The sequence below is a fragment of the Macaca nemestrina genome, chromosome 9 (assembly GCF_043159975.1).
Source record: "Macaca nemestrina isolate mMacNem1 chromosome 9, mMacNem.hap1, whole genome shotgun sequence".
NCBI classification, from domain to species: domain Eukaryota; kingdom Metazoa; phylum Chordata; class Mammalia; order Primates; family Cercopithecidae; genus Macaca; species Macaca nemestrina.
In genome coordinates, this window is record NC_092133.1 from 35,733,042 (window position 1) to 35,748,772 (window position 15,731).

The window sequence follows — 15,731 nt, forward strand, 5'->3', positions numbered from 1 at the left end:
GGCAGCGGGTTAGGGGCGAAGAGAGGGGAGCAGTACCTGTGATCAAAGCGGTGAGGGAGGCTAGTAGGACGCGGGCAGCAGGAGCAGGAGGGCCAGGCCCGACCCGGCCACTGCTGGGGTGGGGACTAGGTGGGGCGGGGTGGGGGCACTGCCCGTGGGGACGGGGGTGGGGTGGAAGCGGCACTGCCGGCAGCCGCCTGGGCCTCTGCGCGCCTGATCTCGGAGCTGCGCTCGCCCGCTCCCCGCCTGCGGGGTCCGTCGCGGAGCCCTGCTCTCCATACTCAGCAGTCCCCGGGAGGTGCTTGGACACGTCCCCAGGTTGGATAAAGATCGGCTCCGCGCTAGATCCGAAGTCGAAATCTCGCCATCAGCGCGGCTCGCGCGGCCGCTATGGCCCGGCCCGGCGACGCCAGATCGCTATCCTGGGGGAGAAACGGGAAGGCAGCGACGCCGCTCTCGCCGCCACCCTTGGTCCTGAGCGCAAGCGTGGCCGCGAGGTCCTGGGGCTCGCCGCTCTCTCCTCCCCCTTCGCATTCCTTCCCTGTGCGGCCTCCCCAGGGACCCCCGCTTCCCTCCCGCCCGGGGCCCCCAGTGCCCAGCCAGGCGCCCTCTCCCCTCCTCGCCAGGCCCCGCTGCCTCCTGAAGGTTACGCGACGCAGTGGCGGGGCGCGGGGGGGCGCCCGCCCTCGCCGCCGCCTGCGCCGCCGCCCACCCCAGTGCCCGCCGCGCCGCGCCGGGCCAGCCTGGCTGCCGGCTGCTACCACCGCAATCCCGGCTCCTAAATCAGCGCGGGGAGGCGCTCCCTCCCCCCGCCCGGCTCCCCGGGCTCCCTGGGCCGCGATTGGCCGCACGGGCGCCCCCCAACCCGGGCCCCCGGCTCCAGCTGCCGCGCCATTGGTTGCGGGCCTCCGCCAGCCTTTACATAAGCCCGGGCGCGCTCGAGTGGAGTTGTATAAAGCGAGCGCGCGGCGTCGGGGCGGGAGGCTCGAGGCCAGCCCGGGACCGGGGCTGGGAGCTAGCAGGCGGCGGCGCCGGCTGCAGAGGCGACAGCGAGCGCCCGCTTCCCACGCCCCCAGGCGGCGGGGCCGAGAGCGGGAGGATGGCTCCGAGCGCTGACCCCGGCGTGAGTACCCGCACCGGTGCCCCCCACCCTCAGGCAGGGAAAGTTTCTCCAGCTCTGCGTGCCCCCCGGATCCGCCCGCGAGGATGGCGGGGACGCCGCCCGGGAACCGGGGAAGACGGAGATCGCGAAGGCGGCGGCTTCGCTCCTAACTTGCTGGGAGGCGCTGGACTCGACTGGCGCGCGGAGCCTCCCCTGCGGGCTGGGGGGCGAGGCGGGGGCCGGGTTGGAGGTGGCGGAGAGGTGGGAGCCGAGGTGTGGGGGCAAGAGCCCGCAGCTGACAGAGAAGGTGTTGGGGGCGCGCTGGAGGTCAGCTGTCAGGGGAGGGGGCCTCCGGGGCCGGGAGGGGCGGAGCGGGTGAGGAGGGACGTGCCAGGGTATCGGGAGAGTCTCCCAGTCAGCCAGGCTGAGATCCGGGCCGGGGAAGCCACTGGCCTCGGCCGAGTGCCTACGCTTCTAGGCTGGGGAAGAGCCCTGGGGGCTGGACTCTTCCTCCCCCGGGAAGCCCAGTTCCCGGGCACAGCGCTGGGTGGCAGAGAGCTCCGGGAGCCAGCCCCGCGCGCGGCGTAGCTGCTAGCCGCCTTATGCTGGACGAGGTGTGGTCTTCCCTTCAGGCTGCCTCAGGCAAGCCAGCTTCAGGCATTCCAGGGAAACCGTGAGTCCTCCTCGACCCCGTGGGGGCACTTGGAGGCTTTGATGGGGCAGCCAGGCCGGGCTTGGGGGCATGCCCAGCAATGCAGCGCGCTTCTTTGCAGTACAGTAGTTGGGAGCCCTGGTTAGTCCCGCTTCTGCAGAAAGCAACTCAAGAATCCAAAGTCATACCAGCCTGGATGGAAGCCTCCCAGAGTGGCGGGGAAATTCTCCTAGGGTTGAGAGCCTGGGGGGGCTTCCTCCGGGAATGACTAATGAATATTGCTGCTGCTGCTGCCGCTGCTGCTGGTGATGGTGGTGGGTGCACCTAGTGTGGCTTCTGCACATCTAGGAGATGCTTCAGTTCTCCTGACAGGACACATTCTTGAGTCGTACTTGAGATATCTTCTTGTATGGGTGCAGGACTTTCCACGTGAAGCCAGGTGGAAAAGAAGGGAAGAGGGTTCCAGGACAGGGGACAGTTCTATAGTGTTGTCTTGAGTCAGGGGAGAACTCATGTGGGAAGAGATAAGCGATTGACAGAAATTTGGAACCCAGATGACTTGGGGCTGGAGATGTCCAAGACTGAATTAGAGCTCATTGAGAGAGTCACACAGTACCTCACCCTCAGCCATGGGGGAGAGGTGGAGGCTGGAAAAGTGGGAACATGGTGGCTGTTCCAGCATGGTTCTTGAGAAAATGTTGTCTCTCTCTCTCTCTCTCTCCCTCTCTCTCTCTCTCTCTCTGACTTGGTTAAGAACATCCTTCTGGCAGTAGGTCCTAAAGTCAATTTAAGAGGTAATGAAGAGAGTTGAGGGTCTTGATGATGACACAGAGGACCACAATTAGAACATTCCACTTTCCGGTGGGTACTAATGGACTCTGGAGAAGGTGAAAACTGTGTGTGGGGAGTCGGGGAAACCTGCTCTGTGGCTGCTCATTTGGGGCTGAATCCTCCACCTTATCCCACCCCTGAATGTGGGTGGATGTTCAAACTCCTAGGGTACCTGCTTCAGCCTGGAGATATTTTATGGGGGCTATCAATCCATATCCCAACCCCCAGCTCCATCGTTGTCTGCCTGCAGTCAACATTTTTCTGCTGCGTTTCCCAAGACCTTCTCTCCACTGGGGATTTGTGCAGCGAAATACCTGCTTGTTGCTCTTTCTTCCCTTCTCCATCTGGGCAGCACCTGGTATTCTGAATCCTGGTGTTTATTCCTTGGCACCTTGATGTTTGGTTAAGACGTCCTATGGCTGCACAGGGGTGCCCCTGTGAATGTGTGGACCAATTGCCTGTGTAATTCTAGGGAGTGAAATAGACTCTTTTAGAAAGAATACCACCAACCAGGAAGGCAGTCCTATTAAACAGCTTTTGACAGCCTCCCATGCTCAAGCGCTCCCTTGCTTCCGATGCTGAGGCGGTAGAAGCATAAAGGTGGAGCAGACTCCTTGGTGTCCAGTAGGGGGCGCCAAAGGTACCTAGCTCAGGACCACTGACTTTCTCACTTCTTGCCCTTCACTGGCTGTAGCAACTTAATGCTTTAAGGCAGCTCAGCCTACAGCCTTCAACCACCACCATCGTAATTGGAATCCTTCTACCACATGCTTCCTGGACTTCAGGTGGTCCTGTGACCTCAGGTGCAATGGGGCAGGTGCAAGCACAACGTTCCAAGGAGACAGAGCTGGTACACAGCCCCACCCTCTCTCGGGGATCATTCCTTTGTGCTTGGAGCCGCTGTGTTATTTGAACTCTTTAAGGGTTCATGGAGTTCCAGAACATGAGAGCCAGAAGCAAGGAGACTTGGAGAGCATCTCATCCAACCCCATCCCATCCCAACGCTCACATGCATTTAATTCACAGATGAGAAAACTGAAGCTGGATAAAGCCAAGGTCACATGACTATTTGGTAGAAGACATGGAACCAGGTCCTAGGATTCCCAGTGCTCGATTCAGAGCTGTTTCCACTCCAGTGGCCTGCTTCCTCTTCACAATAAAGATGGACATACTTTCTCTGTACAGTAGTCACTCATAGTTATTCACTGACCAGGCTTTGGTAAATGAATACATCCCATACAGTTGGGGAGATTCTCTTTGAATCTGTTTTTCAGAGTGAAAAGGGGAGGAGAAAATACAGTTCTTGTCATGGACATACACAGGTCATAGAAAGTCCTAATTATTCTTTCCCTCCCTCTACAATCTCGTCTCATTATTCCGAGTGGTGTTTTAAGCAAAAGCCATGCAAGTCCAGGTTTCTGTCTGTGCATTTGGAGTCAGAAATGCTGAGTCCCCCACTGTGGTCTTGGAACCCAGGTCTGGAGCACCAAGGAATGCTGGCGTGGGGTTTCTCTGTCTTGCAGTCACACCATTGCTGGTGAGACCTCCCACATTCATTCTAGATGGATTGGAGAGTTTCCAAAGAGCATTTGCCCATTTCCCCCACCCTTGCTGCTCCTAGCTCAAGGTCAGAGTGCTAGGACATTCTATTTTTGCAAAATCCTTATGTTTGGGCTTCTTGGGTGACCTGCAAGATACTACCATTTCCATTGCCCTTTCTTCTGTTCCAAGAGCCTGCTGTTGACATCTGAGCTGGGCTCTGGGAAAGAGGTTTGCTGAGTGGCGTGTGGGCTGCCCCCTTTGTTCTTGTCTCCCCACCTGGCTTCTTTGCACACTGAATGGACTTCCTCCTGGTTCTCCTTGGAGCCTCAGCAGACTTGGCGGCCTACCCTCATAAGAAACCCACTGCTGCCAAGCCAGAATTCTGAGAGGCGGAATCCTCTTCTCTCCCTAAGTCTCACGAAAGGGATGCTTGTTGCCAGGGAAGATGCTTGAGTCCCCTCCTTCCCTCATGCTCACAGAAGATGAAGTTGGGCTTCATCTTCAGCGGGAGGAGGGAGGTGGCAGGATCACATGGACTACCTGAGAGCAAAAGCCCCTCTCTTTAAACTGGAGTCTTAAGAGGCTGTGCTTGAGATCTCACCAGCTCCTAGCTTTACCTGGTGAAATGAGCCTGCATTCTCAAGACTTGCTCTAGTTCTGGATAAGACCAGAGGAATATACTTACATAAATTGTGGTTATAGCATAAGCTCTCTGGACTTTTGTTTGAATGCGGGAGTGGGTAGAGAGCTTGAGAAGTGGCATTAGATTATGAGAAACAGGAAGTTGTCCAGTGGGGCTTTTATGAGCCCCGCCGGATGACTGACCCGTTCCCCTCTCATTGTAATGGTAAGGACACAGGCTTAGAATCTGGTCTGTGCTTCCTGGCTTAGAGACCTTAAACAAACCACTTAACCTCTGCAAGCCTCAGTTTCCTTCTCTGCTAAATGATGAGGCCGACAACTGTGTGATGAGGGTAGGGGAGCGAAGCTGGAGGGAGACAGTCTTTAGTATTCCTCTGCCCTTGGTTAGAGGTAAAGAGGTATTCAGTTGGAAGACGATATTATTGCTGAATCACTGGGAACCCCCGGAGTCTTCTTTTTCCCAGAGAGTGAGCCTGAGTGCCCAGGTTTGCACATCAGCCTCTGCTCACAGCAACATCTGGGCTGATGGGCAAGGCCTTCTTCGCAGGGCTCCCTCCTTGCCTCTTTCCCTCCCCCACCTCAGGGTTTTCACTTTGGGGTTCTGCCATGCTTGGGAAAAAGAAATTTTACAGGTCCCAGGATAATTCTGAATGTGATGGAGGGCCCTGAGCTATTGATTCCTAAGGAAGGATCTTTCTGCTGGGAGAAGCCTTCCTCGGAGCCCAGTGATTTAAGAGTGCTGACAAATTCATGCTCACCGAGCCTCCTGCAGGCTGCAGATACAGGCTTCCAGGCCAGCCTGGGCTCTGCTAGGGATTTCTGGAGAGCCTGGCTGGTTGCTTAGGGGACATAAACCTGTGAACTTTCCTTAGGAGAAAGTATGAAATCAATTGGTTCATTATCACACCAAACACACCCTGGACCACTTAGGGCATTTAAGAAATGAGAGGTAGCAAAGGACTGAGAGGTTGTCTTTGAAAAGTGTGCAGAAAGGTGTGAAAGGGTTGGGGAAAAGGAAGGGAGAGGAAGACCTTTTTTCCAGTGAACCACTCATGATTTTGACCTTATCGAAGTCCTTGAATGGTGACTACAGGGGTTATTTTGTTCCCCCTCCCAGATATTTGGCAATGTCTGTAGACGTTTTTTCTTGTTACAACTGGGGAATGGGGTGCTACTAGTATTCACTAGGTAGAGGCCAGGGATGCTGCTGAACATCATACAGTGCACAGAACACGCCTCATGACAAGGAATTATCTGGCCCCAAATGTCATTGACACCAAGATTGAGAAACCCAGGACTGGAGCATCGCAGTACAGAATCACAGCACATTAGAGGTGGGAGGGATTTTGGAAGTATTCTCCTCCAATTCCCCCATTTCACAGCTGACAGCACTGAGATCCAGAGAGGAGAGGGAACCAGCCAGGATCACACTGCAAGCAAGTGGCAGAGCTGGTCTGGAATTCAGATCTGCTCTCTCCTGAGACCGTTTTACCCAGATTTCCCCAGAGTTGTTGTGAAAATTAAATGTGAGCTGTGAAAACAAAAATAAACAGAAAATTATAGAGACTATATTAATATTTCTATTATTAAGAATTGGGAGTTTGGAAAGTTGTATTTCTGGCTATGCCACTGACTCATTGTGTAATATTGAACAAATCATTCTCTCACCCTCATGCCTCTGTGAGTGTGTGTGTGTGTGTGTGTGTGTGTGTGTGTGTGGTGGGGAGGTGGTCTTAGCAAAAAATATATATATATATATTATAATCATTCTCTTTAGAGAAAGGTCCAAAGATTTGCCCTTCAAAAACCCTAGGCACTTAAAAAAATAAAAATTTTCCTTGAAAGAAATCATGTTGACTTCGTAAGAAGCAAAGCGTTTACTTCTTGGAAAAATTCCAGTACCCTGGCCCTGTAAGCTGGTTCCAGCCCAGGAAATCTGATCAACATCCGGAGGAGAAACTGATAGCTCCACAAATGACAAGAGGCTGGACATGTCCCCTCTCCCTCCGAGAAAAGGAGATGGCGACTTCTCCTCCATCCTTTCCTGCTCAACCCTCCTGGCCCAGAAGTTCTACAAGGAACTTCAATGAGGGATGGGAAGGCGTGTCATTAATTAGTGAAGCCTTGTTTACTTAACAGGCATATTCTTAAACAACTCTTCCAAGGGACATTTTGACATATTACTTTAATTAGCTACAGAAGAATTGAGAGTGCAGAGAGTGTAAAATGACCCTCTCTGTTGTTTCCAGTTACTCTTATCTTTGTTTGCACCCAACAAGTACAGTGACAAGGTCATGGGAATCACTGCTGAGCTCTGGGAGTGTCCCGGTGACCTGAGGAGGGACTGCAGGGACTGCTTTCTTTCCTTACATCAACCTTCACCTACCTAGGGAGCAGCCACCTCGGTGGAGATTCCTGCTTTGGCATTTCCGACCTCTATTGATATAGACCTGTCTTAAAGGAAGCATCATGTTGTACAAATTTTAACACAGCTCTTAGGAAGGGGAACAGGCCTGGGAGCTGGAATTCCCCTCCCAGAAGGGCAGAGGAACTCTTGTAGGATTGGTGGGAACAGCCTTAGTTGGTGTTTTTCACATGAGGTCTGACCCTGGTCTCGTCCTCCTTGTGCTCAGGATCGGAGGTAGGAAGTCACTTGAGGCTCCCCTGAGAGGACTGAGGTGACATCCCTTCCTTCCCACATGGGAGCGTCACTGTGTAGATTCCTGCCATGAATCTTCTACTTGTCCTGAAACAGGTCCCTGGAGGTCAGTCACTGTAATCAGAGGAGCTGGGTGGCAGGCTCTTTCCATCACCCGCAGTCTCTTCCTCTAAGGGGTGGCACATTCCCTTTCACTCTAGTCTCTAAGAACAGGCTCTTTCTTAGAAATCATCATCATGCACCTCTCATCTGAGAAGCTGTGTATATCCAAAGAGGCTTTTTCAGGTGGGGAAATAAGAGTCCTCAAGGAGAAATGCTGCCTTGTAAACAGTATGAGGGAGACACTGTCATTTGTTCTCAGCCACAAATTCAGTGCCTAGCATGGCACTTGGCATGCGGAGGGGTTCAGTAGGTGCTTGGTGGGTGCACAAATGAGTAAGTGAATGTTGGTGGCCATTCTGGGGCAGGGGTGACCCTTGGTATTCGATTGGATCTCCAAACCTGCCTTCCATCTAGCTCCTTCCCAGAGCCGGCATGAGGACTATGTAAACCTCCAAAGGTCCCCTAATCAAGCAGCACTTGAAGACTCCAGACAAGACCCACTCCATGAGATGGTGGCTGGCTCTGAGCCTGGAGCAAGGCTGTTTCTCTTCCTCTTTACCTCCCTTTGCTGTTCTCCCTCTCCTTCCTGCCCCCTTCCCACCTGGCTGCTGCGGGGAAGCTCAGTGCAGGTTTACTTTGCTTGAAGCTGATAGACTACATGGAAATTTGGACTTCCACTGGAGACAAACTAGGAAGTGAATCACAAAAGGATATCTGGGAGGATGCTTTTAAATAGCAGGGTCCATGAATGCATTTTAAATTATTTAGGGAAAAACTTGACCCATAAACTATTAGGCCTGGAAAAGGATTTTGGAGGTCATCCAGTGCCCCACCCGACCCCTGCCCCAGGATGTTCAGATCCTCTCTGTGATACTCTCACTCACTCTTCAGAAACACGGTCTATCCATCCTGCACACTGCTGCTTGAAGTCTAAAACGCCCTTTCAAAAATGCAAGTCTGATCCTGTCTCTGCCCGACTTCAAAACTTCCCACATGTTGTGACTCCAGGCTCCTTACCGTGGCATGGCAGGCTCTCCAGATCCCAGCTGCTGCCCCACACAAGACTGCGTCTCCACCCCGTCCCCACTGTCCCCTCTTCTCTCTCCCTCCACCCCATATCCCAGACATTGCACTCCAGGAGCAACAAATGCATCCACAGCATGTACCAAGCTGTCTCACATGCATGTTGTTGATCCATAGGTCTCCACCATCTACAATCCAATTCACCGTCTTCAGGGAGTCTTTTCTGCCTGCCCTTCCCACCACCTCCCTAGTTAATTCCACCCTCCTATGGCCTATGTCTAGGCTTTGTACCTGTTTCTTTTTTTCTTTTTTCTTTTCTTTTCTTTTTTTTTTTTTTTTTTTAGATGGAGTTTTGCTCTTGTTGCCCAGGCTGGAGTGCAATGGCATGGTCTCGGCTCACTACAACCTCTGCCTCCCAGGCTCAAGTGATTCTCCTGCCTCAGCTTCCCGAGTTGCTGGGATTAGAGGCATGCACCACCACGCCTTGCTAATTTTGTATTTTTAGTAGAGTTGGGGTTTCTCCATGTTGGTCAGGCTGGTCTCAAACTCCCAACCTCAGGTGATCTGTCTGACTCAGCCTCCCAAAGTGCTGGGATTACAGGCGTGAGCCACAGTGCCCGGCCTACTTTGTACCTGTTTCTACTCTGAGCTTATCCCACTGACTTGTGTCTTACCCCGGATAGACTGTAAGCTCCTTGAGGTCAGGGACTATGTCTTTTTCATCATTTCTAACCTGGCCCATAGGCATCTTCTCAATGTTTGAAGAATTAATGTGTATAGCATAGCATGCTAAGGGGTTCTGTGCTTAGGAAGCAGTATTTAAGGAGTCAAATAACTCCATCAGGGTCCCCTAGACAAATTAGTTACAGAAGCAAACCTATTCCTCAAAGTCTTACAGTCCAGAGCATTCCATTCAACATCTGGCAACTACTCCTGGAAGGGGAGCACCAAGCAGGCCTGGACTCTGTCACCTGAGACGCATTCATGCATCCCACAAACATTTATCATTAGTGGTAATAGTGTGATTATTGGTACTGTTACCTACCACGTGTGGACTTTCTCTCTGCCAGGCATTACGTTCAGCACTTAACACACATTCATCTCATTTCATTCTCACAACAACCCGATAAACATTATTTCCCATTTTACAGAACGGGAAGTCTGAGCAGTTAATAGTACCTATTAAGAACCTGCTGCGACTTCTGCATAAGGCTAGGAGATTCCATTTGTCCTCTCACTTTCAGAAATACCATTTCATTAGCCCACTGGCTTCTGTGGCACTTCCTCAGCTGGGTCCCCTGAGGTTTTGTCTGCCTTTTTCTGGAGCAAGACCAAGTCTCTCGTCTATGAGTGCTGCTGCAGGCAGTGTCTAGAACTGTCTCCAGGTAGAGGGGAGGAAGAGGAATTCTTACATTTTCTTCATGCTGGGAAAATGCATGAAACATGGCACCTTCTGCAGGGTAGGGAGTTGCAGAGGTCTGGAGTTTGTCTCTTAGACTGGCAATACAGAGGACAAGGGTGGGGGACAGGGTAGAGAAATAGAAGCATTAGAATGTATACTAATGCCATACATTACCAAAAACTTCATCTTGTTCTCAGCTGTTTTCCTAGTGCCCAGAGTAGTACCTGACACAGAGTAGGTGCACAAGAAATAATGAATGAATAAATGAATGAATGAATGAATGAGTGAATGAATGAATGAATGAGTGAATGGTGGCCTCTAGTGTTCTCGCTCACTTGGGCCACGGTATTTGCCACCTAACTGGCTTCTTTGCTTCCAGCCCAGCTTTCTCATGACTTTCTCCACACTGTATTGACAGAGAATTCCTTCTAACACACCACTCCAGCCATGGCATTCCCTGGCCCAATGGGCCTGTGTCACTCACGAGGCTTCCAAGATCTTTTCCAGCCTCCTTTGCTGTACTCCTTCCCACCAGGTGTCCTGCCCCTGCCCTGAGTCTGCCCTGCAGAGCCTCACTGCACTACACAAACCTGCGCATCTCCCATGCACCTGCTCCTCTCAGCCTGGAACACTCTCTCCATCTTGTTCCTCTGGCCTGCTTGGCATTGCCTCTCTTAGGCCTTCCCCAGCTTCCCCAGGCAGAGATGGTTGCTGCTTTCACTGTGCTCCCATCTCACTTGGTTAAGACAAGTTTGATATCATGAGAGAAACTATTCAGTATGGTGTTGAAGAATTCTGGAGCTCGTTTGCTTGGACACACATCCTGGGTCCACCAGGTACTAGCTGTGTGACCTTGGGCAAGTTACTTACCCTCTCTGTGCCTTAGTTTTCTTATCTGTAAAATAGGGACAGTCATAGTTCTTCTCTCACAGGGTTACTATGCAGATTAAGTGGGTCACTCATGTGAAGGGTTAGAGTAGTGTCTGGCACATGGTCAGCGGTAGATATGTATTATTATTGTTAACTATCCATTCTTCGTATAGTACTTGCTATGCAAAATTGCAATTACGTGCCTCTCTGTGTGCCTGGTGTACAGAGTCCATATGAAGATCCACACGACCCATTCTGAGATTTAGGAAGGAAGCTCTGACAGCATGTGGAAGTGGGAGGAGGGGAGAGGAGAGGCAGAAGCAGTTAGCAGGTATTGCTATTGTTCAGGTGAGGGAGAAAGGGGCAGATCCCCCACAGGAGGGGTGGAAAGACTGAGCAGCTTTGAGAGAGATTTGTGAAGCAGAATTGACTCGGGGATCCAGTGGGTGTGAAGAATGAAGAGCCAGCAGAGATGGTGCCAGATTTCCAGCCTGAGTGACAGTGTTGGGGTTTGAAGGGGCCCAGCGAATAGCGTCCCACTCCCCGACTCAGATTCAGGGCCAACTAAGAGAAAGGACAAGAGAGGTGGGGCGCAGGCAGGTGGAGATGGAAATGCCGCCTTTATTCCAGAGGTAACTGCCTGGCAGGCCAGGCTCCTGTGTGGGGTTCCTGGGGCTTGCTGACACCTTAGCCCTGCCCACTGCAGGCTTCCCTGTGGGTGAGGGCAGGGTGGAGCCTGCCTGGCCAAGCTCCACACACGGCACAGTGGCCCCTGCAGGGAGGCAGGGCCAGAGAGGGCTCTTCAATCCCAGTTCTTTCAAACTGGCCAGTTCTTTCAAACTCCCTCCCTTGGGAGAAGGGAGCAGAGTAAAGAGGGAGGCCCAGGATGTCACTCTAGCTAGGGTTTCTCCATCTCAGCACTGTTGATATTTTGGGCTGAATAATTGTGGGGGCTGTCCTGTGCATTGTAGATGATCAACAGAATTCCGTGCCTCTACCCACTAGATTCTAGTAGCGCCTCTTCCCTGGCTGTGACAACCAAAAGTGTCCCCAGATATTGCCAAATGTCCCTGGGGCCAGAGAGCAGCAAAATCGCCGTAGTGGAGAACCACTGCTCTAGTCTGATGGAAGGGCCTTTGACTGGAAACACGCAGTGTGGGAAAATGGGTGCTGCCTCCCAGCTTATAAGCCAGGTGGTGGGGTCTGTAGATAGGGAAGGACAGATTGGGTGAAGGCTGGGTCTTCCTGACCTTTGCAGAGTCGGCTCTCTCTGTTTTTCTTTCCTTCCTGCTCCTCCTCCTGCCTCTCCTTGCCCACCTAACTTCATGGCATCCTCAGAGTCCAGCTACAATCCCTCCCTCTAGGAAGCGCTCCCCAGCTCCGCCTACTAGCTAACTTAGATCTCTCTGTGCTCCCTCCTCCGCAGCACCCCTCACCCTGTACTGCAAATGGTGAGCAGTTTTCTTGCTGTGACCCTAGCACCTAGCACAATGCCAGGGTCATCGAAGGTCTGCAAGAAGTGTTGTCGCAGGTGAAGACCCAGGGCAGCTCCTGTTAGCTCTTCTCCAGTGTTGCTTGAGTGCCAGGAGCTCTTTTGTGGGTGTCTTTGTGGAGCTGGTGGCCCAGCCTGTGCCAGGCAGAGTGTTCCTGTGGCTGCCTCTCTCCTTCATGTCTCAGCCCTCCTACAAGTGTCTGAAAGGCTGTGTTTTCTCTGCTTGTTCCCAACATCGGAAACATTTAGGCATCTTGTTTTCGTGAGAGCTTGGGGTGTGACCTTGGCTCTTTCCATAGTTGCGAAAGAACTGCTTGCCCCGAAAATTGCCCTGGAGTCCTCTCCCCACAGCTGCCTGACCTCACATCAGAGAATCCAGGTTGCTTGGTTACCGGTTTCCAGGCCCAATTCAGGAAAGTCCTGAGGCCACAGAAAACTGAGTTTGGCTACATGGAACCCACAACTAAGGTCTAAAGACTATCTCACCTTTCAGCTCTCTGTGTCAAAGAAGGGGAACATGCAAGTTGGCTGCCACCTGCCTGGCCCTGGAGAGGCCTTCCTTGTCACTGACTTAACCCTTGAAACCGTGGCTGGTCATATGATCTCCATGGCACAGATGAGGACACCAAAGACCAACAAGATCGAGGAACAGGTCCGAGGTCATGAGCTAGGCTGTGGTAGGGTTGAGATCCAAAGCCAGGTTGCTAACTCCAAACGTTGGTCTCACTCTTGTTTTTTTTTTTTTTTTTTTTTCTTTTTTGAGACAGCGTCTTGCTCTGTTACCCAGACTGGAGTACAGTGGCACGATCTTGGCTCACTGCTGCAACCTCCACCTCCTGGGCTCAAGCGATTCTCCTGCCTCAGCCTCCTGAGTAGCTGGGATTACAGGCGGTGCCCCTTACCACACCCAGCTAATTTTGTTGTATTTTTAGTAGAGACAGGGTTTCACCATGTTGGCCAGGCTGCTCTTGAACTCCTGACCTCAAGCAATCCGCCTGCCTCGGCCTCCCAAAGTGCTGGGATTCCAGGCATGAGCAACCATGCCCGGCCTCTCTCTTTATCTCTCTGTCTCTTCACCTTGCTGGGAATTGTTCAAAAAGTTTGCTTATAGAGCATTTTTAAGAAATTATTGCCAGGTACGATGGCTCACGCCTGTAATCTCAGCACTTTGGAAGGCCAGTGTGGGAGAATTGCTTGAGCCCAGGAAGTTCGAGATCAGCCTGGGCAACAATAGCAAGACCCCATCTCCACAAAAAAAAAAAAAAAAAAAAAAATAGCCAGAAGTGTTAGCACCCAACTGGAGTCCTAGGCTACTTGAGAGGCTGAGGTGAGACAATTGCTTGAGCCCAGGAGTTTGAGACTGCAGTGAGCTATGATCGTGCTACTGCACTCCAGCCTGGTTGACAGTGAGACCCTGTCTCAAAAAAAGCAGAAAATAAATTATTATTAAAAAACAATTCTTCTCACAGCTTCAAACACAAGTTTTCCCATCTCTGGCCTTTATGAAGTCCCTTCTTTTCCCCCTCCGCACACCTCCCCTGCAGGAGAAGCTCACATCCCTTACTGAGGCACCCTGCGCTCTGGCCCTGTGCCCCTCTGCCTTTGATATTTAGCCTTGCCTCGTCTGGGCTGCTTTACCTGGATAGCCTCCCATTGCCCTTACACGGGGTGTTATACCTAAGATCACATGGCTGCTCCACTGACTATTGGGAGAGCTCCTTCAAGGAAGGCAAAGGCTGGGTTTTATTCATCTTTTCCCTCCTAGGACCTTCCGCATTTCTGCATGGAGTAGCATGTACTATGTACTTCTCTAGTGCTACACCTGCCGGGGAGTGCTACTCCCAGTGCTCTAGCACATAGTAGGTGCTTGATACCAAAGCATTCAAGAAAACAAAACAGTTCAGTTCAAACTACTTTTTCATTCTATTTTTAATCTTTCTACCTGTTCTCCCCAAGGATTCAGATGTTCACAGTGGTGTGACAAGAGGCTCCCTGAGTCAGCCACACAAAATGCGAGGTCACTCCGGGTGCCAGCTGCTCTTCTGCTTCAGGCAGTGTCATCCTGCTCTGCTTTTCCCCCAAAACTCTATATCTCCCCTCCTCCTCTGACACTCCCTAGATAAATAGATTTTCTTTATAGACTTCAACCAGCCGATGATGAATTTTGGTAGCAGAAACATTTCTCACTTCAAATCAGATTGCAGCTTCCCATCTGGGGACCACGAAGCTGGGGCAGTGGTTCTCAACCCAGACTGTCCATTAATATGATCTGGGCAGCTTCTAAAAATACACAGCACTCAAACTCCCACCTCAGACCAGTTCAATCAGAAGCTGGGTAAGGGACCTGGGTGGTGGCATATTTCTAAACACCTCCACCCCAGGTGGTTCTGTTAGGCACCTAGGGTTCAGAGCCGCCAGCCTAGAGTCTCGTATCACCTGACAGCTTCCTGGGAATGCAGGCTCTCAGGGGCCACCCCACACCTACCGAATCCAAATCTGTATTTTCAACATGACCCTCAAGTGATTGGTAAGCACACTGCCTTTTGAGGAGCATTTCTTTAGAGGAAGAACAGTTTTTAAACAACTATGACAAACTGCAAGCAGTTTCTGTTGATTCATGTTATCAATTGGACATACTCATTCCCATGCTTACTTAACACATATTAACAGAGAACCTGCTAGGTATCAGGCACTATGATGGTTTCTGGGAACACAAGGGCATATGTTTCTATCTTGGCCTGCAAATTCCTGCCCAGAATCCCTTCTTCCTAGGCTCTGCCCTTTGATGGGAGCTATCCTTCATCTCCTTGACCTGACCCTCTCTCCAGCATCAACCCTTTCCCCTTCTCACCTCTTCATAAAAATTAGAGTCAGAATCCCTCTTTGTCACTTCTTGTCAATTGTGGTACTTTGATCCTGAGCTGAAGACAGCAAGCTCTGAGTGTGTAAAGATAAACTGAGCCTGGGCAGCTCTGGAGATTGCATAACCTAGGATTGATTTCAGCTCCTTAGATCCAGAGGCAGAGGAGAATGTTCTTAAACCAATCTTGTACCTTCACTGTAGTATATAGTCTGGTTTCAGGACTCTGGGAGCTACAGTATGGAGCCTTGCTGTTCGATGTGTAGTTTATGGACCGACATCATCACCACCACCTGGGAGCTTGTTAGAAATATAGAATCTTGGACTCCACTGCAGAGTTATTGAATCAGAATCTGCATTTTAACAAGACCACCAGGTGATTCACACACACATTAAAGTTTGAGAAGCACTGATATAGAACAGTGCTCATCAAATTTTGCAACATATTAGAATCATGTGGGAGCTTTTAAAAATCTGATATCCCATGATTATATATTAACAGCAACAAAAATTTGGTGCCCTTACTACACATCCTGTGCCAGTTAAGTCAGAAT

General features: G+C 51.4%; 1 protein-coding gene across 3 annotated transcripts in view; it reads left to right on the top strand.

Annotated features, from left to right (window-relative positions):
- The first annotated feature begins 949 nt into the window (after positions 1-949).
- The window catches only part of LOC105478434 (cartilage acidic protein 1), a 165,243-nt gene continuing 150,461 nt past the window's right edge, over positions 950-15,731 (top strand). For 2 of the 3 annotated variants that reach the window (XM_011735721.2, XM_011735723.2), the window contains exon 1: positions 950-1,123. In XM_011735721.2, the coding sequence (XP_011734023.2) occupies positions 1,100-1,123 (24 nt within the window). In that variant the 5' untranslated portion in view covers positions 950-1,099. Of the gene's footprint in view, positions 1,124-1,756; positions 1,776-15,731 lie in introns of those variants that run through there. The other variant, XM_011735722.3, reaches the window with a different exon arrangement.